Consider the following 23,391-nt stretch of genomic DNA (forward strand, 5'->3'; position numbering starts at 1 on the left):
TTTGCAAGGAACAATGGTCCACCTTTTCACAAAAACATCCTTAAATATGGCTGCGGCAATTATGCAGACTCATCAAGTTTACTGTGGGCAGTAGGGTACGATTTCACACCTTACATTTCAATCATGTATTTCAAAGGACCCACCTGGAATTGCATTGACAACAATTATACAGTGTGTCGATGTGTTCTTGGTCTATTGAAAGGTTTACAATTTTCACATTTCTTTACCAAGGGTGATTTCCTAAGCAGCTGTATGTTTTGTTATTGTTTTAAAACCATGATTAGACTAGACAAAACGATATTTTATAGGAATGTGTACAAAACGGTGAGATATAGCACCAAAACTGCATTCTCGTAAGCCAGAGCACATTGGATGGTACCGCTGTGGTTTACGACGATGCAAAATTGGCGATACAAACCTTGGACTGTGATTCCTGGCCTTGTCAACTTCTATGCCATTATTTAAGAAAAGAGTAAACGACACAATTGACTCTTATAGAAGTCTCTCTAGGTTTATTTAACGCTGAACCTATATGGCACATCTTTGCACAGATATCACATTTTGTATTTCTTTACTTGAATATTGCACTTCATTATAGCTACTGATAACACTCTTGAAGGAACTATGTTCCAAATATAAAAGGCACATGGTTTGATATATTCTCAACATCGAAGTATTCTGAGAGCGTTGAGAACGCTAGCATAAAATATATGATATGTATATATATCTCAAGAAGTCATGATTGTCAAATGTCCGTCGATGTCATCATTTACGTCATCACTGCGTCATCCATTGTTTTATTCTTCGAATACAAGGTAAGGACACATACAAATACGTATGTGTATATTGTTGATAAAAAACTGGAAATATGATCCGAGTCTTAAGCTTAAAAAGATACATTTTATCTTAATGTAAACACAAATCAACGAAACTGTCGGACAAACATTGTTCTACATGACTCGAAATCCCGAACGCTTCTTTTCGACATAAAATTACACCAGGTTCAACTTGAGTAGCACACATATTTTGGGTTAAAAAATTGATACTGCTCGTAAAAAAACGGCGGGAAAAATAGTTTCACATATGAGGACGATTGATTTGATTAAAAGTGGAAGAAAATAGCTTGTGTATGCTTCATATATGAAGTTTGATGACACCAAGGTCATGCAGACGACGCCAAAGATTATTTTCTGCGTCGTAGTCGTGATTTGAATAACTGACATGGCGAATTGAGTCATAGTAATGATCTGTGTACTTAATGTAGCTGCCTGCAAGACCATATGCATTGATCTGAAAAAAAACACACGGATACCAAACATGAATAACATGCATTATGGAGATCTAAAAATAATGTTAGAAGTAATAATCTGGAAGTATATCGTAATTGTGTAAACTAAAAGACACACATGATTCTTGTTTATTTCCTATTCCTATAGAAACGCCTACGAGTATATACCGCCTGAATAGGTCTCTTTTTCACGAAAAAAACCCCTAAACATGGGATCGATAAATGTGTGTACCTGTTCCATGCAGAAACATTTTGTCAAATTCCAGTGTCGTCTAGTATGTATTCGCAATACCCTGTGTCTATTGTACATACGATACTATTATGATTATGAGTGATCTTGGGGTCATGAGCCATGTAGCGCCCCCGACGGCCGAAATATCATTATTTCGCAGGGAATAAACTTCCGTAGAAATAGGTCGATATTTAGAACCTAGGCGGCACGCGCACACTCCTGTCTAAGATTTATCCGAGTAGCCCCACCCCTGGTATTTCCAGGCGTGTGAGGAGCCCACCAAATCCGTAATTTTGCTCCCTAAACGTAGTTTTATACTTGATGGAGTAAGCTGTGTGAGAAAGTGAGATATTATATAATGTATGGCATATTAATACAGATATTATTAAATCTTACCTCGTCACATGTATGTAAAGCTAAAAAGGTCATAAAAGCACCGGTTTGTAAACGATAGACATTCTGATGTTGTCGTGGAGATTTTACCCAACTGTTGGATAAATAAGGAATAAACACATGTTAGATTCCAGTTGGGAAAACACATCGTGATGACGTAAAATTCTAGTTACTACTGGGTTTTGTTACCATAGAAACTATATCTTCAAAAGGAAACATTGTCATGAAAAATGCAACGTTGAAATGCATTGTTGTTGTTTTCCAATCGTTTCTGTTCTTATTTTCGATATGTGTGTAAGTTGTTTGTAAGTTGTACTTTGAAATATGTAGGTCATCAAAAGCTATTAGCATCCCACTGGTGACAAGTTCAAAATCTGTAAACAGACGATTGAACATTAACAACACACTGTTGCTGTTACACCACAGTGCAATTATGTACTAACTTTGGGAATAAAAATAAATATCAAATTGAAGCCAATCCCCACAGAGGTACAATGATGGATGAGGCCTGCAAAGTGGCGTTTTAAGGGGCGAGATCAATAGTTCAATGTAGGACAAAAAAACTAAATACTTTTAGTTAGGCCTTAGACTCTATCCCCCTTCTAAGTTAATTGGCCAAACCTGAAAATTATTTCAGTCAGCACAATCAATTTCAAATCAGTATGTATTAGTATGTAGTGCTATCAGGGAGGTAGGTGGAGCACATAACTCTTTTATTGACACTTTATTGTATATTAGTGACAGGCATTTACTGTGGCGAAAATTATGCCATTTCTCAGTTTAACATTTTTAGATATTTGGAGTACAAAACACATTCCATGAAAGTAATATCGTTTTTATAGGATGAGAACTAAAGTGGTTGAAAGCCCGCACTCCCACCCCCAGATGAAACGAATTTCGTTTTTTATTGAGCTATTGAGCTCGTCCTTAACCGTCAAATTGACTGTGTCAGACACTTTATTGTACGACTAGCTCTGATGATGTTAGTCAAAATCGTGATACATTTTGATCTATCTGCAAGCTTACCTCCATGTTAAATACCTGGCAAAATCAGGATGTAATACTTTCACGTTATCAGCCTTAAGGTCGATTGGAAATTTTGGTGGCTCACTGCAAGAAATTGATATTTTTGAAGCAGGGAAAAATTAAAAGAAGTTGGACATTTTCTTTTATAAATTAGTAATTAATAACATTGTAAACATTTGAAGAATATGAGACAAAAAAGGAGTAAAATACAGATATTAAATACTAGCGATAAACACTATAGCCAGGGTACACACACAACTGCCGTTGACTGAAAATACATGTACTAGTCCCAATGATCTGTAACATTGGATGATATAGCTACTAGGAGAGTCAGCCATCTACTCCAAAGATATAATCATTCTGTTATATTATTTACATTTACAGCTACACAAAGACATGTTCAAACGCAAATATATAAATGCATGTATCTATTAAAATAAAAACCTTGGCAAGGAAAAGCAGAAAACTCATATTTATTCATTACTGTGTAAAGATGTTCCCACTTAGCTTATCTCCACGGAGATAGATCATTAAAAAATCATCCAGTTCATGTATACTTCATCAAGTGAAGTAAACCTTGATACACAGTTGGAAACCAATACTAAAAGTAAATCTATCAACATATGAATAACAATATCCGTTCTTTCTATTCTTAAATACCATTGTAAGGTACTTGTAAGATACACAGTAAAGATATCTTACCGATGATACCCATCCTCACTATACGGCAGTGGTTTTCCCGATAACGCTGCTCCCATATATTGATAGCTCCATAATTCACAGGGTGCTAATATATAACGTATATCCTGCAAAAGTTGGAGAGAATAGCAAGTGAGATGACTAGCTTAAGTGGGATAGAAACATTGATGTAATTCCTTTGCAAACAGCAGCAAAAGTGAGACTGATGTTATCTTAGCTACATTAATCTTTAGGTGTATATTAGGCAACCAAGTAAAGACATTTGTATCAATCCTATAACGTGCGACACCTCTCAAATAGAGTTTAAAATATTGATACATCTGACTGGGGCAAGGTCAATTAGGAGTTTCACACCCTCAGTCTAATAATTTAAGTTTTGGCAATTGTTCAAGAGGTGTTTAATTTGCTTATTTCCCATAAAATCCCACCTACGGTACAGTAGACGCCTTCTAAGCCAGATTTGCCAATAACGCTATAATACAGATGATTGGCGAAAATGATCGACCCCCCCCCCCCCCCGGCAGCATAACAATTGTACTGCCCGGTGCAAACGTAAGAAAATCGTTCAGTTAGGTGAACATAGTGAATACAGGGAGTGGGGTGGGAGGGGTTAGAGATTGGGATAGAGAGATGAGTGGGTAAGAAAAGGCTATCTTGACTCCTTGAGGAGAATTAGAAAATACTTGGGGAGTTACAGTTAGACAGGCATTTCGATTTTCGGCTAATATACAACTGTATTTATATACAAGTATTACAAGTATTACAAGTATTCTCAGATATATAATAACTGTATTGACCTTTCCTGAACGGATTTAATCAAATTATTTTTCAAAGCAATGTCAGATCCTAGGCACTGACCTTTCCCGAAGGGGGACCAAAACCTTTATTCCAGTTTCCACGTATCGAGTTATCCAAAGTAACGAGAGAGAACACGTAATAGGACGTCCTCTCACCAACATCATCTTCGTATCCGTTCGTAATGGCTACGTTGACCCTGTAAAGTACAAACGTTGCCAAATGTGACACTTTGTAAATGAGAAAGGAATAGGGTCAAACCACTGACTCTAGGGCGGACTTTTATGGTTAACTCATGGAATGATTCACCTTCAACGGAGCAAGTCATCAGTGGAACACGATATCACGTCCACAAGAAAGTTGAAAACCCATTTGTGATTGAATAAAGGACTGGATTATTCCCACAACCGTTGATATGGTGAAACTAAATAATTTAGACAAATTGTAAACTGAAATCCAATTTCAATAAAGTTCATTTCTATAGCATCACCAAACTAGCCCGTCTACGTGACTGGATCAGTACTCCGCTACGCTTGCCGGATATAACTAGTCACGGATCCAGCGACATAAACAGGCCATCACCAAACATAATAAAAGTCAGAAATAGGCGAGTGTTACCCTACACCGACTGCCAATCACAAGAGAAATACATTACAGAAGAAATGAAGTTGCCTTCACTTATGCTGATTGTTCACCCATAGGACACGAAGTTTTTTACACACTAAAATAAAATAATCAAGTCCATGCATCATTTTTCAGCAGAAGCCCACTTTTTTTTAACGTGATTGGGTAAATAATCGTTATATGTGTGCTGTATCTCTGTTATTGGTAGTCTAGAGTTGAATTATGTCTATCTATGTGTCATAATGTTTCATGAATGGAACACCAAGGCAACTTCTTTTGTCTTGTATTAGCTCTCCACACTTGATTTTATAACGGGGGATGTAAACGTATACAAATATTTCCAATGCTGCACTGTTTGAGAGGGTACATACATACATACATACATACATACATACATACATACATACATACGTACATACATGTTTACATACATACATGCATACATACATACATACATACATACATACATACATACATACATACATACATACATACATACATACATACATACATACATACATACATACACGGATACAAGCACACACACACACACACACACATGGGGTAAGCTATCTCCTTGCTGTACACTTGGTACCTATACAGTAGCTAAGTGATACATGTATATGGGCGTCACCTGAAATGAATCATGTTACTGTCAGAAATATACACTTAAATGTACGTGTAGTGTTTACATGGCACAAACCTGAATACATAATCATGGGAATCAATCTCTTCCCCATATTTGGATTTTTTCAAAACGCCTCCATTTCCGACTACAGCACAGCGAGTACAGCGATTTGGTACTTTACCATTTTCTAATAAATCATCGAATAAATATTGGTCGTGTATAGAATTTAAATTCGATAAAACATCAGATACCTCTGTAAAAAAACAAACAAAAAGAAAACGCTTCATAATATGACGTCTCACATATAGTGTGTGGTTTTCTGCTTGGGTATGAAACTGTATGAAACTATATCATAGGACGAAGAACATTGCAGTACTCATAATGTAAACTTATTGTTATCAAAGACCTCCGTTTCAGTCTGGTTAGCTTTTGTTTTTTTCTTTATCATGTTCCGTCCACACAAACCTAAAGTAAACAAAAGTAAAAGTAGGCGATTTATCATGACTACAAGACAACTAGGCCATTGTTCAGCTGTGTAGTAGGTGGTACTGTACTGCCCCCCTGTGCATGGTACATGTCTAATAGCTCTTTAAGAATAGACTGGTATCAAGATAAGGTGTTGTTGAAAGTTTAAAAGTCTCAGGTCTTCGATCAACAGTTTTCTAAAGGACGCTCTCAATGCTACTTATCGAATAATCGACTACATCTGGAAACGTTTGAGAGTGCAAAACCTCCACATAGTTCAGTCTGTATAAACTCTATTCCTTTATTTAATTCTGTATCCGTTTAATAAAACAGTACCAATGGCGTTGCAGCACAACTGTCTTCATCCATATGCCAAGCCATCCTTGTTTTTATGCAATTTGCACCATCATTGTAGTGTTGCTATGTGCAGGCCCTAAGTTGCTGGTGTCATATTTTTTGAATATCTGCCCACTTGCCTAGCTGCCCCTGTTGTTACCTTTGTAATATACTCCATCATTTGGTTGCTATTGGCATGGCCTTGTTGCTAGGCAAACACGGGACCATTTAAAAAAAATGTTTATCGACATGCCTACCTATCCCTATTTCCCTCTTTCCGATACTCAGCACCATTTTACTGTTGCTATGGTTGTGGTATTGTTGCTAGACACATTTGCATACATTTTTTGAATGTCTAACCACTTACTCATTCCTGTTTTTATCTTTATAATATATACCATCATATTACGTGACATGGGCGTGGTCTTGTTGCTAGGCATATCTCAAAACATTCCTTTGAGTGTTTATTTTTTACTTTAAATGATTCACACACACACACACACACAAACAAACAAACAAACAAACAAACAAACAAACAAACAAACAAACAAACAAACAAACAAACACAAATACACATGCACTAATATACATTTCTTGATCCCTAAAGTCCTACTGAACCTCAGCTGGTTCAATTGTGCTACAAAGCAATATTATGATTAAGCATGCTGTTTTCATCTAGATATTTGTTCATGTTGTGTTTGTGTAATTGTCGCTTTCTTACCTTGATATGTTACATTAAGCCAACCAATGGGGGTCCTAAACTCAGACAGTCTCTGGTACTCTTCTTTACTTAAATGTTTATCCCACATCAGTATTGGAACATCGGGGATATACATTTCCCTAAGTTCAGGTACCTCTAATAATTTTTTTCTAAGTGTTGTCGGACATCGCTGTAATTTGATGCAAGATACAAAAAATACACTGAATGCAGTAGTAGTAGAGAGAAAGAGAGAGAGAGAGAGAGAGAGAGAGAGAGAGAGAGAGAGAGAGAGAGAGAGAGAGAGAGAGAGAGAGAGAGAGAGAGACAGACAGAGAGGTACACAGAGAGGGACATAGATACTGAGACAGCTAGAACAAAACAGAGAGACAGGCGACAGCAAAAATAGAGATTCAAGGCGTTCGCAGTTTCCAGGATTAGAATTTGATATTGGCAAGGGCATGATGGGTCCATGGACAAAGAATGCGGTAACAAGCTATCATCAAACCATAGACAGTCCCTCCACTGTCTATGATCAAACTGAGATATCAATAAATTAAAACTATTGTTGTTGTTGTTGTTGTTGTTGCACACGGTAGATTACACAAGTGGGTGTTAATGGTGCCTTGGTTATGTGGATATAATCACCCTGTAATCAAGATAGTGTCGATACTTTACTTGCCATCGTTGTATTTTGTACATGGACTTAGCCAAGATAGGGATCGAGGCTACATGTAACCTGTGTATATTTTACAGTAGTCAATTGTTTGGAATATTACATGTAATACAAACGTCGAAAGAGTAAGACATTAGTAACAATGTTGAATGTGAATAATGTACATTCTTACCATATAGTATTGGTATTGCTCATCATGGCTGTATTTTTTGTACTCGGTCATATAGCCATTACCTTCATCAACGTTATTTAAAACACCTTTTATTGATATTAATTCTTCAGCTTGTTTTATAAGTTCTCGAATTTCATCAGTGTCTTCCTCCACACGAATGTTTTCCCACTGATCCACGTCTGTCTTTAGCAGTCCGAAAAGATTCGAGAGTCTAATTTTGTGTGTACTTCCATTTGATTTAAAGTTTGTGGTATCTTGACTTGCCCTGGACGGACTCGGACTCTGCATGGATTGTACAAGACGAAGTGTCTCTTCCAGCTTCGCTTCAACATCTTCGTCTTCATCTTCCTCACCTGGTGCGTCTGAGACAGATTTCATTTTTTTAATTATTGATCGAAGATTGGAAGACATTTTACGGAGCTTGGCTGAGGACTCTGCTGTTGACCTGAAAACGTCAATTTGGCGGAAAAAAGTATATTAATTATTATTTACTTGTAGTTATTATTTAATTGAATATCAGTTACATAGTAAGAATGCATAAGTTTGCAATTTTAAGATTTCAAGAAATGCATGTGTGGTGTGAAATAACCAGTCAGAAATATTTGACTTTTTTTCTGATACAAGTTGAAATATACAATGTTGATAATATGCATTTACTTATCATCTGTATAACTTTTAATTACATTTTAGTGTCCGGTTTTTCAAGTTCATATAATTTGTATTGCCATATTGCCTTATATTGCGTGAACTTGTTTTTGTTACCTTTGACACGTGTCATTTGTCATTTTGACATTACATGGCGATAAGGCCTAACAAAAAAATGTGGTTCCGGTTACGCCCAATTTTAGAATAGGTGGGATAGGTAGATTTTTTTTTATTCTATATCTTTATTCATGTGTGAGTGTCTGTAGTTATCTTTTCCGTTGTTTTCCTGTGTTATCAAGTTGGTTTCTTCTCATCAGATGTACAGCCATTACAGATTGGAGGAACAGTTTTAAATTGTCTTATTTTGCATATAGATTGTGTTGTATTGATCATTTTGAAAATCAATGCAACACTCGTCAATCTACGTGCACTGAATTTCAGCAAACACGTCCTCGATATACTCACCCATCATTTGTTGTTTGCACTATCCGGTTTCCAATTCCAGGACCATATTGAATAAATAGAAATGTCAAAATCGATACCACTAAACATATCGCAAAAGTCACTTTGATGATATACAAACAGCTGAAATAAACAATAAATAATTGGAACATTTCAGGGACAGCTGTGTTGAGATTTCGCGCTGGCCGGCTTAATGGCACTCTTCTTGTCCTTACATTTTTGGACACTGAACAGCTTCCCGACAAAGAGTGGTTATTAACAGATCACGGCGAATAGTGTGTGTGTTGATTTCTGTACATTTCAGCTGTTATTTTTCTATCGCGACACTGCGAAATGCGTCTTGGACGGTGCCGTAAAACAGGCTGCGGCATACGGTTTATGACGATGGGTGGTTGTTCGTTACTTAGCCTCTGAATATAAACTCGAAGGTAATAGTTTGATAGTGGATACTGAACATCACGGAATATATACAAAAATTACGACACATACCCACCAATCCTAGTCATATCAGCGGTGTGAAATCGCGTGTGACACCATGCAGCACTGTCTTCACGCATTACGCATTCGTCATTACTATTACTGCTGTTTTCGAACTCCTTTTCTATTGCGAGTCATCCACAAATACCACAAGGTACTCTATAACGCCAGTATCCAATACCCCTTTTTACAGAAAAGCCCATTCTTCATGTCTCTATATATACATAACACAACCGACCTGTTGGTGACATCCTTATCTACAGCCTGTACTAGCACATGCATGTTTTTGTGTACAGACATTCTTGTATGTTTTCTACTATTTATATACATTGCAAATGTTTTTCAGTGGTAGGGTAAACTGATACGTTTTGTCTTCGTATGGTAATTGACAATCTAACGGGACGCACAGTCAATGTTATTTTTTTCAAATGTTCCACATGACCCAATTAGAGAGATAATTGATAGTCGTACGGGTCACATGAGCACTCAAATTGTGGGCAATGCTCTAGTTACATGACATGGGTTCTTTCATTTGTATGTCATGTCCACGGTATGATGGATGCTGGGTGTCAATACGATCAATAGTCACTGAGCACAGCCTGTAGGACAAAAGCTGCACGTCGCGATATCGATTATCGATATCAACTTGACGTTGCCTTTACATTTATTGACGTACATACACCCGGGACATTCACCCACATTTTAGTCTGGATTCCAACTGTGGTCTACTATAAACCATCATAGTCTGGTCAAACGAGTCCTGAAATGAAGGTGACATCCACAACCACCCACAGAGTCTTTGTCAATCAATCACACAATTCTTACCAATAACACAGTCCCTCATAAAGTTGGTGTTTATGAAAACAACTTTTTTGTGTGCTAATCGAGCTCGTTTGACCAGACTGTGTTAGTAGACCACAGTTGGAATCCAGACTACCCACATATCGACTTGCTAAGTTAACAACCAAGGAGAGGGCGTTTCATTCACCGAGGTCAATGTATGTATACCTATAGACTGTGCCAGCTGGCGAGATCACTTCAACAAGCATCGCCTATTACATATGATCACAAACCCATTGATAGACTGTGACATGATTGTTTTCTGTGACTGATAAAGCCAAATCTGGTGCCATATGTTATCACGACATGTTGCCAATATTTGATTTGATTCTCTTCTCCATGAATTCAACGGCTTACCTGTACGTTCCACGGGGGTTGTCTGGCTTCATCGCGAGTCACTGCCTATACCGTCGTATCAACGTCGTCACTGCATGTTGAGCATGATATACCGGAGTGCATTCTTAAAACCCTGACTATAGACGCTTATCAAGATAGGTGTTCACAATAAACTGTACAACAAATGGTAAAGAAATACGAGTTAGACTCTGTAGTACACTGCTAAATCTCTCGATGGCTTCAAGTTCTATGTCTGAAAGGAAGTATAAAAACGGCACAAAGGTCAGCGATCGCATCAGACATACACGTGGCTAGTGTTGATATCACACTGACCGCATCCATCACTCGTCTACTCAAGGCAGTACTGACTCACGGAATGTTTACACTCCATTAAATCATTACGTCATTATCCGTGACAAAATGTGACCTTTGTGATGTGGGAATGTGATATTCACAGAGAAGAAAATGCAAATGAAGTTGTCTGATTCAAGGTCATACAATACAAATAAAAGGGTTGACTACAAATACCGGCCTGTACACAGTACAGTAGTTACATGTGTTGCTGGGAGAACACTGTCCGAAAACATTGATACAGCTCTCAAACACATATTTGACACGCTACCTTCGTTGGAAGCCCTACAGCAAACTGGAAGATCACGTGACAATCATACACTTGACTTGAAAAGGAACTCCAAACACAATCGTAAATACACCGTGTTGATCGTCATCTATCTATCGCGATCGATTGCCGGGTATGGATTGTAACTCCATCATTCTTCATACAGCGCTTGTAAATATCACTTTACAGAAAATTTAAATATCAATGGAAGGTAATCTTATTGATATTAATATAATGCAAGTCTGTATGATTATTAAATATTATAAATACATAATACAAGGCTGTTTTAATATACGATGTACATTTATATATATACTGATTGCACACAGGGGTACATAGTATTTCATAGACTGTTGTATTGTCACAAATCCTACTACTACACATATACATATACAGTATACTAGTATTGGTTTTACATGTATATAAAATGTACTATATACCGTGTGTGTGTGTGTGTGTGTGTGTGTTTGTGTGTGTGTGTGTGTGTGTGTTTTGAGCCTGTATATTAAAGGAAAACAGTTGTACGTACTAACCTGCTATTATGGCGGTGCATCCACATAATCGACGATCGGAGGGCCTCCAGTGATCGCACTGCGAGGTTGGAATTACAGCGAAAGTTGCAACTTAGGGAGTCCTCCGTAATTACAAAGGGGAGGGTCAGGGGAAATCGATCCTGGCCTGTTGCGTAAAATGTGACCCACCCTCCGATTCCGTTTTCTAAAATTGACCCTCCACGACCCCGTTAAAATATTTTTAAAAACCCACAAACCCATATGGCATGGGTTAAAATGTTGTCAGGTATCTAAAGGGAGACGAGTCCCATAATCGATGGCAAGGGCTCATACCCGCCGCTGCCACTGCATTCATAATTTGAAAGACGTGTGGCTGTTCTCCACCACTAGTACTGCCACCACAGCAAATTTGTGTAAAGGCACTCTATTAATCAATACATGTGTGCTTGGATCTAATTGGAAGAGCTAAAGGTCGGAACACCCAAAGACTAGATGGGTGCATCGCCTACATTGTTGGGACTGAGGTCAATATCTTACCACCACCTTGTTCCTTTTTCAATTCAATTTGATCTCTTGTGAGACTTATTCCTAAATCTCCTCATACAAAATTAATTGGTTGTCAGCGAGCGATTTGACTGATATGTTTTTTTTTTGTATTATGAAATAAAGGTGGCAGTGATGGGACGTGGCAACAGTGGGATGTGGTACCAACCGTTGGGATGTCAAAATGCAAAAGTTACATGTAATATGATGGTACAGTAAGTCAAAGTAAAGTGTGCCTCTCCCCTAATTCCATTTTCTAAAATATGGAAGACCTTCATTCCCCAAAGAACCGATTTGTAGAAAGTGACCCATATTTCCCGGCCCTCAGCTCTTGACGGTAATTATTGAAGGCCTAGGCCCATCCCTTCAATACAAATACACAAATAGAATGGAACTAGGTATGTTTTAATACACACATAATGTAGCATGTCACTCGCCACTCTATGCATCTTTGAATTTCTAGAGGACTTCGTAAACGTAGAGGTGAAGATATGAAGACCCGTCGTTGGTGACGCACTCCTAGATCCTGTACTGTATACCGTACGAATCGATCAACCGTTACAAGCAATTGTCACAGTGGTGCAGGCTCGGGGATACAGTGCACATATTAGCCAGTAAAACGCTCACAGAGATCACGTGTCATCTGTAAAGTATCACGTGTTTTATCATGCACCGTGTATTTGATTAAAATCGTATTACAGACCGCAGACAAGGAAGAACGTCTGTGCGTATGGACACATTTTGATAGATTTAGCAGCAATATTAAGAGTTTTATTTGCATTTTTTAGTTCATTTTATTTTGTTTTGTTTTGTTTTGTTTTGTTTTGTTTTGTTTTGTTTTGGAAACAGTTTAAATCTAAAGGTCGGTCTTCCAAATTGCAAATGTTGGACAATCCTCAAATCAAAACACACTTTATTGAAAACATGACATACAAATAAAGTTTAAAACATTATAACATTTATTTATTTTCTAAAGCACTTCTTTTCTCAAACTATATTTCCAAACCAGTCTGTCTGTCTGTCTGTCTGTCTGTCTGTCTGTCTGTCTGTCTGTCTGTCTGTCCAGTGTACAATATGACACGCTTTGGTAAAGGAGCTAGCTAACTAAGTAGCTAGCCAGCTAAAAACAAATAAATGAATAAATAAATTAACTAAATAAAAAAAATTAAATGAAATTAAGAGATATTTTTAATAAAATAAATATCAAATACAAGCTACAACACCAGGACTAGCATTACCTGTACTCGTAAAAATTGCCCACCGTGCCACCCGGTTAAACCCGTCATCGTATCACAGGTCCAGTGATCTCCGAATAGTTGTCTTTATTCAACCAATCAATGAACGTGTTCATCAATCATGTTTAACACTGGAGAGAAATTGAGTGTGAACAATTGATCACTGTTACGATCCAACCTGTAAAAGGTCATTTCATATTAATTCAATTCATTAATACACCCAGAAACTACACAGCTGAGCTTTTGTTTTGTTCTGTTTTCTCGATTGAAGAATTGTAATCCGTAAATTAAACGCATCGTTGCTTAACGAGGCAGTGAATCACAAATAATTACACTTGTAAAATTACCATGACTACGAGTTATAAGTAACAATTACCATGACTACGACTTTAAGGTAACCCAAACAATTTATATGTTCCCCCAAGAAGACATTTATGAACTTCGGGTTTTAAGATTGAGTTAGGGAGTCTTTGCCTGCAATCCTTCCCAACCATGGCATTTGCAAGGTAAAGAGCACACGGTCGTTAATTGTGAAGGAATTTTGTCACTGCGACCATGCAATGCTTCGTGTGTAAATATAGGCAACATCGAGTGCAAGTGTGTATTGACGTAGAGGTCACGCTAGGTAGCAGAGAGGGTGAAAGGTACGTTCTGTTATTCTTTATTATTCGGTCATCAAATTAGTAAACAAGGGGACGTCAAAAACAATCAGTCGTTTGTGTGTTATTGTTCAGTTATAGAGTCGAAGGTGACTAAAGTAATTACAATTGTCACACTAAATTACAGTGGTTTAAAGTCTGAGCCTGATTTATATAAGGGTAGCTGACGATATTACTAGAATATTTGGAAAAAGAGTTATACCAAATGCCCGGATCAAATGTGTCCGCTGCACAGCCAGACTTATGATGAAATCTTACAATTCGATCACCCTGTATTAAGCAAAAAGTCAACATCTTTAGGACTGGTGGCATTGTATTAAAAGTTTATTATTGTTTTCGTAACATTTGAATTATCGCTACCATGCTCTGTCTTCAACAGGAAAGACCGGTTTAGGATCGATCGAGTTCTTGAAATATTATGTAAAACCAAGAGTTGCTCCACAAAATAATTACGTAGGTTTGTTTAGTCGGTACATTAAAATCACTATGTTGTTGTCATGCATATGTAGCAGGGCCTCAGAAGCCCTTGTTCGACATAGTAGGTACATGTTTCATTCAGTATTTACTCAGACCTATTCAGACAATGATGGTTTCAAATCAAACAAGGCTACCATGCCGATAAATAGCCGACAGCTTCAACCAGTCAACTTATTGAACGCAATGTAAATAGCCAACACGAATAAGAATTGCTTTTGCCTTGAAACTTTGACACAAGCTGGTTCAAATTACTTTTCTGGCCTGCCGGGTCAGTAAACAAAAGTTTAGTATTCCGTTCCAACGAAACAAGTTCATTGAAAAAATGTAGTACCGAATGTCTGCTAAATATACATGTAGGAGTTGATTCTCGATTCTTACGTTATTCAAAGAGAATTTGCGCATTCAAGTTGTTATTGGAAGTCACTTTTGTTCCACTATAGTTTAATGAAAGACAAACCAAAGTGAGTTTGTTTACACATGGTGTCTAAAGCAAATGGATGAAATCTTATTCGAAGTAAATATCATTTGTTCGGTGGGTCTCCGCGCTATTGTGTAGAGCATCGATGACTGTTTTGTTCTTGCGTAATCGTACACCCCTGGTACAGTGTTGTTAAACTCTGTCGAGAGTGAAGTAAATGTTCGCCTGATACGACAGGTAACATGATACAAACAATCGACCCTGATTAATAACTTGAACTGCATGAACTGAAGAGCGAGACAACGAAGGAATTTTTTTCAGTTTACACCTACTTGAACACTATTTCACTGCGCGAGAACGGTTGCTGTGTCGATTTCAGTCAATGATTGTGAATGCAGGGTATTGCATTCATCCATACATCGAAAAATAATTGGAAAGCAGAAACTAACCATTCGTTGTAACATAAGTAAGCGTGTATTTCATCTAATAAACCACTGATACACTATACAGATTGCTTTGTAGATATTGGTGGTCATAGAGGGTAGACTGACTTCTACGAGTGCATTAAAGTGAATTAATTGATTTCACTTGGTTACCTGTATTTCATGGATTTACAAATTACAAGTTTATTTTCCGCTCGAGTCTATATGATTGAATGAAATGATGCGATCAGAGAGTCATTTCATAGCACTATAACGGTTATTGTCGTTGGTCACAATGGTGTCGTATGTATGGTGAATAACGAACGCCATTAGTATGTCATTTGTCCCTGTGTTCTATTATAAGGCAGATTCTTTCATCCACAACATGAATGTTCGACCATCGCTAAGATCATACAACAACACGTCGACACTGGGCTCATGAATTTTCAAGACAAATTTTATCTTGTGAATTGGACACAACTCATAGAAATATTGCATTGAGGCCGTACAATTCAATTTTAAAAAATTAAGTATTTAATCTTTAAAAAATAAAATAAAATAAAATTGAGTCTCGAATTTTCAATAATACAGTCTTATTCCTTAATCCTGTTTCTATACATTCAATCATATTGTGATTCAATATCCGATAGACATAAATACGAATTTAGATCTACACACAGTGATGAAAACTGTGGTTAATTAAATCTAAAAATAGCGTAAGGGAATAAACACAATCAATCCGGTCTCCATGTAAATTTCAATCTCGTCATATTGTGTCCAATTCAACTAGTACTGGATTTGAGTTCGATCTAGTTCTCTTGAACGAGTCGACTATCGGCAGCTATGTATAGTAAACATTCCACGGCAAGGTGAACTACGGATCTCACGTTCGGAGTGCTCACCACCCGGACCGAACACTGTTTTCTCAATTAAAGTTTGTGAAGGTGATCTTGTCACAGAATATAATTTATGAGGGGAATATTTTAATAGCATGTTAGTGAATAGTTTGCTCTCAAAAATCCGTACAAGGAATTGAAGATTTACAATCGCATGACGGAATCAATAAAGTGTGTATGAGAGAGAAAGGTGAATAAGATTCTCGCAGTTACGTATGTACATGTAACACATAATGCTTTGTATTCAGTTAAATTATAAATAGGGATTTGACAAAACAATGAGTCCGTCCTAGTTTCACTCAGTGTCAACCTTGGATCCCTCTGAATAATGGATCTGAAATACAAATAGTACTAAAATCTCAAATTTAGGGACATAATACCCCGGGCATAATATTAGGCACCAGTATGTATTACCTGTAAACTTATCAGACCATGCTGGAATACTATTTCATACAGTACAGTGCAAAACCGATTTAAATGCGTACAATCACAGACGTCGACCACTGTAGTATATACTAGTATAACCATAGACAGTGGATGGAGAACGCGTGATTTGTACAATACACAACGTTGACCAGGACAACGTCATCGACTGCCAACATTACATTCTCAGGTGTACTGCCGTTGTCCTAGTTTGCTCACACGATATCACTGTAATCTATTGTGTTACTAGAACTATTGATAAACTCCCATGAGTGTATCGTGACTACATGATCCGTCGCTAATGCCAAAAACCTTGTTGCGTAAACAAATGACCGATCAACATCTAAGTAGGCAACAGCACTCCAAATATTACACCCACTTCGACGAAAACCGTCCGTCTCGAGTGCCTTGAGTGTAAAATTACACAATCTCTCTGTTTTGTAAGGTTTGTTTGTTTGTTTGTCCTTTCTTGCCTAATATTTAGCATCTGCATACTTTTGAGATGCAGTCTTGAAGCTTAATCACACACTAACAAGTCGAAATTTTGGTGTTATTGAAAATGGCCTATTTTGACAATTTGTACATTTGTTTGTTGTTCCTATTTTCATCCAAAGTACTCTAAAGATATCTGAATAATACTAAAAAGAAACATCGAAACTTTGTACAGTAAATGAAAAAACAGGTGTTTTTTCTTGGGTTTGTTTCTCCACTCAATTTATCACAAGGCAAGGATTTCTTTCACAGTGTAGTACATAGATATCAATCTTTCCTATATGACCTGTTAATCCTCACCATTGGCGTTCCAATCACTAACAATCTATATGTCCAAATCGCCAATGACGTGTTTAGCTTTTAAGAAGTGCCGAGGGGATGTAAACTATTTCGTTTCTTATATCTTCCTAAAGTGAGGATTAACTTTTAATGAAATTCCCCAGTAGTTGTACAACAAATGTATCATAATGTCAATATTTAATCTAGATACTGATTATAACATGTTACCAGTTAGAAATACGCTTATTTCTGTGAAGACTCACGCACGCACATGATATTGCGTTTTTCGACTGAGCACGGTTTCGTCTTGTCTGTTCGTATGGTGAGTTCAGTCCATTGAACTTACAATGAGTAACAATGAAGTAAAGCACTTTCTCTATGTGCTACACTCATTTATATCATTCATATCAAGTCTAAAAATATGCTGTTTCTATTGGTTCATTTACAAGTCTAGCATGTGGCCTTTGTAATGTGGTCAATTAGCAAATGAAACAGTATACTTTTACACTTGATATGGATGCTATAAGTGATTGTGGTACATAGAGAAAACGCTTTACTTTGGTGTTATGGGTTGTATAGGCATTCAACACAAGTGTTCCACTTTTGATATCACAGTGTTCATTCACCTCGTTCTCTGAATAATTGATTTTCCAGGGTCCCGTCGAAAGGAAATAAGAGAGCGAAGACGTCCCTCACACAAATAATCAAACGTCTCGGTAAAGAGCTTTTCGTGTAGGGTCAAACTATTATGAATATTCAAAATGAATAACCAATATATTTATTTCTACAGTTTCTAAATCTCATCAAATTTTAGTGAGACTCGCTTTTGTGAATTCAGTTTGGAAAATGGTCGTCAAACGTAAGTCCTCTAGCTCTGCGTGTAATTTCCATCGACATTCGGGGTTTCAAGATATTAACTGTGATATAGCTAACACCATAATACATGTACCTCCATATCCTGTATCATATTGAGTTTTAATATCCGGTATTCATTTAGTATTCTCAATGAGTTTAGTTTGCCTAGATCAACTTGCAAGTTGTCATATATTTATCTATATTGATATTTTTAAAAACGTCGAAATTCGGCTTTGTGAGATTCGGTAATGGGCGTGAGCAAACGCCGTAAAAAATACAAACTGACTCGAGGATGTAAACGTTTCATTTCCCAGGCTCGCAAAATAGAGAGGCAGAGTTTGGAACTCCTGGCCCTCGCCTACTGCTTACACGCAAGGTATAAACTGAGTATTTTTGTGTTACTTTCCCAGCCACTGCGTCACGTTTTTCGATTCAGAGAATGGGAAGGCCCGGGGTGGGGTGGTGGTCATAGAGACTCGTGTGGTTATTTCAAAGCATATTTCAAAATAACACATACAGGCCTAAATATCGTTTAGAGGAAGTTTTATCTTGAAACAGTCTGACCTGTAAACCCTACGTCCGTACAAAATACCATGACGGGAAATTAAGTTTTTCACTGTAGCAGCAGTTTGAAGACTCAATGGTAATGGTTCTAAAATTGCAATAAAGAGGCTTTCATATGGTTTTACGGGAAATCGTCTATCCGTACGACTGATGCATACTTTGAACGGTATGCTATCCCTAGTCAAGTTAATAGATTTTACAGTATATTAGTGCATTGTTAAATCTTCTCCCTGGACGACTTTATTACTCTTAAATTACCCCCAAATAAAGTCAAGCTTTCAATGTATTCATTCTTGAATACCTGTTTTCCATTATAAAATTAAAGACTAGTAAAAGTCTGATGGTTAAGAATGACGTTTGACTGCGTAGATTAAAATCAAGGGAAGAAAACATCCCTTATCGCAGCGTGTACATGTACTCCTCATAAGACATGCGACTATATAATACACTGTGGCTTTAGTCTACAGTACAGTAAGTACACGGTATGCAATAGAGTAGTTTTGTTATCATTCTAATGCATTTCATTTGTGATTACGATGTTTAAAAAATCATGAATATATTTCTCATTCTTTCACATCAGTCCTGCGAGACGCACTAAATAATAGCAACACCTGACTCATCTTAAATTCATTCGTTAACGATATTGCATCGCCAGTTCCACACTCTGACTCATGGAATATACAATTTGTAAAAAAACGCATCTGCAGTACTACCCAACACCGAGGCCCAAAACTGAGCGTTCTTTCAGCAAGAATATGGATTTTATGAACACGATGTTTTTTATTCGATTTCAGGTTAACGCAATCATGTAATTATCGATAGACAAAGTATTACATTTTTAACATAACGGGGAAAATGAGTGGAGCCTATAAGAACAGTGTCGTGAAAACAACGAAGGGCATGAAGAAACCAAAGGTGAAGTTTGGTGCAGTAAACGGAGAAATGGCGAAAAAGAAAGGTAGGCTATATATTATTCACATATAAAATTTACGAACACTTGAGAAATTTTAGAAATTTTATTTTAAAAAAAATAACAAACATGTACTTTACATAAGAGTTCATGGCGAACCATAGCCTCTACACGCAATCGTATAGGGTCTGTATGCGAACTAAATTTTATTTATAGCAAACATGGCGAACGCACTGAGACAATGTTGTTGCATACAGATAACCATTATCTGTTTTAAAAAACTCAATTCTACAGATAATACAGCCGTACTAGTAATTGTTGAATAAACAGTTGACTTGATAACATTTTTATAGCCTATAATCACACAAACAGTAGCATGCGACCGACTTTTGAGTAAACACCACAGCTGAGCTATATATAGATATGTAATATCCATCAATGTACTGGGCTCTATCGTCGTGACGTCACCACGATAGTGTTCACGTTTTAAACAAAGCTGGAAATAGTTTGTTGTTGGACATGCGGGTAATCTGTATACGCTGTGGTATTCTAAGCAACGAATTCGAAATTCGTTCGTACACAATGAGCCGTAACAATAACTCATCAATGACTTGTGTTCATTAGTTTCCAATTACATTGCATCCAGCTAGTAGTACCTAATATCCTCAACCAATTAGATCATTTAGATCAATTTGAACTGGTGATAATTGCAGACAACATCACAGATAGAGTAATAAATAAATGTCGTCATACTATATTAAAGACATTTTCTACCAGACCACTGTGTACTATGTTAGTCACGTACTAACCAAAGACATTTTCTACCAGACCACTGTGTACTATGTTAGTCACGTACTAACCAAAGACATTTTCTACCAGACCACTGTGTACTATGTTAGTCATGTACTAACCAAAGACACTTTCTACCAGTCTGAGACCACTGTGTACTATGTATAGTCACGTACTAACCAATCTAAAGTACAGTCCTTAGTCATAGTTTGAACTCAATGGTCTCCTAATCACTTCAGAATCTGAACATTAACATAATATGATTCAAGATAAATGTATGTGAGTTACAACACCAACTACATGTACTTTATACGGTATCATCACTTCATATTCAAGCCAACGAATGTGACTGCAATATTCTTTTCTGTTTTACTAACAGGGAAATCGGGTTTACTCCTTCCAAAATGGGACCAGTCTGATTCCGAAGATGAAGGATTCTTGGCCGACTTCAAACATTCCGAATTTTTACGAACAAAGCTAGACGAGTGTTATGATCGCAAAGTTAATATTCCAGACAACGAACTTCAAGAATTCAATCAAACATTTCAAGATATCTTCAACAGTTTGCTGCCTAAAATCCAAAGAAACACTTCTCGTACTCGTTGTCTTGATCCAATATATGTCGGCAGCTCGGTTGATGGTTTAATGGTGAAGCCATGTATTCACTATGATGTCCACATACCCATATGTGTGGTAGGTCGCATGAATGTGGAATACGCAGGACCAGGTCTGGTGAAACTCCGAATACCGCCCGTGCCTTCGGGGAAAGCGAAAGAAGATAAATGGCAAGGATGGCGTTCACCTGATAATTACTTATCCCCAATCTTAGCCAATCAGATGATGTATAAATTTGTACTACAGTGGATGAGCATGCGCGACTTGCCAGATGTAACAGTTGACGATTACGAACCAGGTGGTATTGTTCGCATTTGTGTTGGCACCGATATTACCATTGATATTACTCCGATGATTGATTTGAAACGTAAAGAAGACCCGTATCCATATACAGCCAAACCGTTCAGATACGAACGGGAACCCGAATCTGAATATCATTGGAGAATTTCGTGTTTCGAAAGAGAGAAGCAGTTGCTGCAAACCATTAACAGGGCCGACGGAGGATACCGTTTTAAGGCAGTCAAAATTCTGAAAGCTTTGCGACACGACGACGAAGCTTTACGGCACCTGACTACATACCATATGAAGACAATGCTACTTCACCTATGTGATGGACAAATTGACATGTTCAAGTGGCAAAAACAAAACACCGATTGTTGTTTTTTGTTGCTGTTAGAAAAATTACTCGAAGCCGTCCAAAACAGGCATCTGTGTCATTTTGTCCTGGAAGATGTCGATCTCTTTGATAATATTCCAGAGGAAACCATGACAACAATTTGTAATCGTCTGAAAATCCTGTGCTCAAGAGAGAAAGAATTAGGTCGTCTCCTGGATAAATAATTTGGATGTCCGAATTGGTTCCAAATTGGTTGCAAATTGGTTGCAAGTGTGATAATCACTAGTAACATCTGGCTTAATTATACTCTTGCGATTATCCTCGTCCGGCATATACTTTCTGATGGTATGCAGTCTCTGTGTGATGCGTGTTACCCTATCACTCCGACAAAAACTTGTATGACAATGCCAAAGTAATTTACAATCAATCAATCAATCAATCAATCAATCAATCAATCAATCAATCAATCAATCAATCAATCAATCAATCAATCAATCAATTAATTAATCAACGTACGTGTCTGAGAGTTATTACTATAAATGCAATATTATGTACAATTCTACCTTAGAAAATAAAAAATGACAAATGACGTGATTTTTGAACAACGTTGTAAATAATCACTTAAAACCAATGAAAATACTGATATCATACATTTAGGCCTATCACATCCACGTGTAGTTTTTGTAACAAACAAAGACTTTGCAGACTGGAAACCATGAATGAGACCTTTGTCTACAGATTTTCTATGGATAGTCTTATGCGGATGGTTATTTTTTAATTTTTACCAATGAAGGCCTGTGCTTCGATAACGCTAGGACAAGACAACGTCCATAACAAATTGAAGTGCGCCCTCTATTCGACAGTACGTGATACTTTCGGTACGATTCCTACGTCATTTAATATATAGAATGTACAATGTATCGTTCAAATTACACTTTTCCATTGAATTGTTATTTACCATAATCCGTGCGGTGAAGAATCTGTGCCAAAATATTAGATTTTGATCTCACGCTGTTATCCTGCGGTAGCAAACCCATCGCTATGTTTACTGGGGAGAAGATAGACATATTAGTGTACTAGGGTATGAGTATACCAGTGTCATCTTTAGCAAAGTTAAGTACACATCAACAGATGATACAGTCCAACATACATACATACATACATACATACATACATACATACATACATACATACATACATACATACATACATACATACATACATACACACACACACATATACATACATACATACATACATACATACATACATACAT

General features: G+C 37.2%; 2 protein-coding genes across 2 annotated transcripts; one reads left to right on the plus strand and one right to left on the minus strand.

Annotated features, from left to right (window-relative positions):
* Positions 1–309: 309 nt before the first annotated feature.
* On the minus strand, positions 310–11,546 carry LOC144443728 (alpha-N-acetylgalactosaminide alpha-2,6-sialyltransferase 2-like). The gene is made up of 11 exons (XM_078133271.1): positions 11,414–11,546; positions 10,813–10,964; positions 9,142–9,261; positions 8,032–8,476; positions 7,208–7,376; positions 5,761–5,938; positions 4,497–4,632; positions 3,642–3,745; positions 2,940–3,023; positions 1,917–2,007; positions 310–1,290 (listed from the first exon to the last, which is right to left on the minus strand). Exons 2-11 carry the CDS (start codon positions 10,842–10,844, stop codon positions 1,135–1,137), a joined length of 1,515 nt encoding a protein of 504 aa, XP_077989397.1. The 5' UTR covers positions 10,845–10,964; positions 11,414–11,546; the 3' UTR covers positions 310–1,134.
* Positions 11,547–14,258: 2,712 nt separating this feature from the next.
* Positions 14,259–22,339, plus strand: LOC144442896 (cyclic GMP-AMP synthase-like). The gene is made up of 3 exons (XM_078132268.1): positions 14,259–14,344; positions 19,980–20,143; positions 21,264–22,339. Exons 2-3 carry the CDS (start codon positions 20,041–20,043, stop codon positions 22,337–22,339), a joined length of 1,179 nt encoding a protein of 392 aa, XP_077988394.1. The 5' UTR covers positions 14,259–14,344; positions 19,980–20,040.
* The last annotated feature ends 1,052 nt before the right edge of the window (positions 22,340–23,391 follow it).

Source organism: Glandiceps talaboti, chromosome 12 (assembly GCF_964340395.1).
Source record: "Glandiceps talaboti chromosome 12, keGlaTala1.1, whole genome shotgun sequence".
In the NCBI taxonomy this organism is placed as follows: Eukaryota; Metazoa; Hemichordata; class Enteropneusta; family Spengelidae; genus Glandiceps; species Glandiceps talaboti.

What these genes read in the sequence shown, in the direction of transcription:
- LOC144443728 (XM_078133271.1), bottom strand. Translation starts at nt 10,844, where the DNA reads ATGAAGCCAGACAACCCCCGTGGAACGTACAG. An exon ending in AACCCCCGTGGAACGTACAG is followed by an intron (nt 9,262 to 10,812) that starts GTAAGCCGTTGA and finishes TGTTTATTTCAG; the next exon opens with CTGTTTGTATATCATCAAAG. An exon ending in TCCCATGATTATGTATTCAG is followed by an intron (nt 4,633 to 5,760) that starts GTTTGTGCCATG and finishes TGTACTTTACAG; the next exon opens with GGTCAACGTAGCCATTACGA.
- LOC144442896 (XM_078132268.1), top strand. Translation starts at nt 20,041, where the DNA reads ATGAGTGGAGCCTATAAGAACAGTGTCGTGAAAACAACGAAGGGCATG. An exon ending in AGAAATGGCGAAAAAGAAAG is followed by an intron (nt 20,144 to 21,263) that starts GTAGGCTATATA and finishes TTTTACTAACAG; the next exon opens with GGAAATCGGGTTTACTCCTT.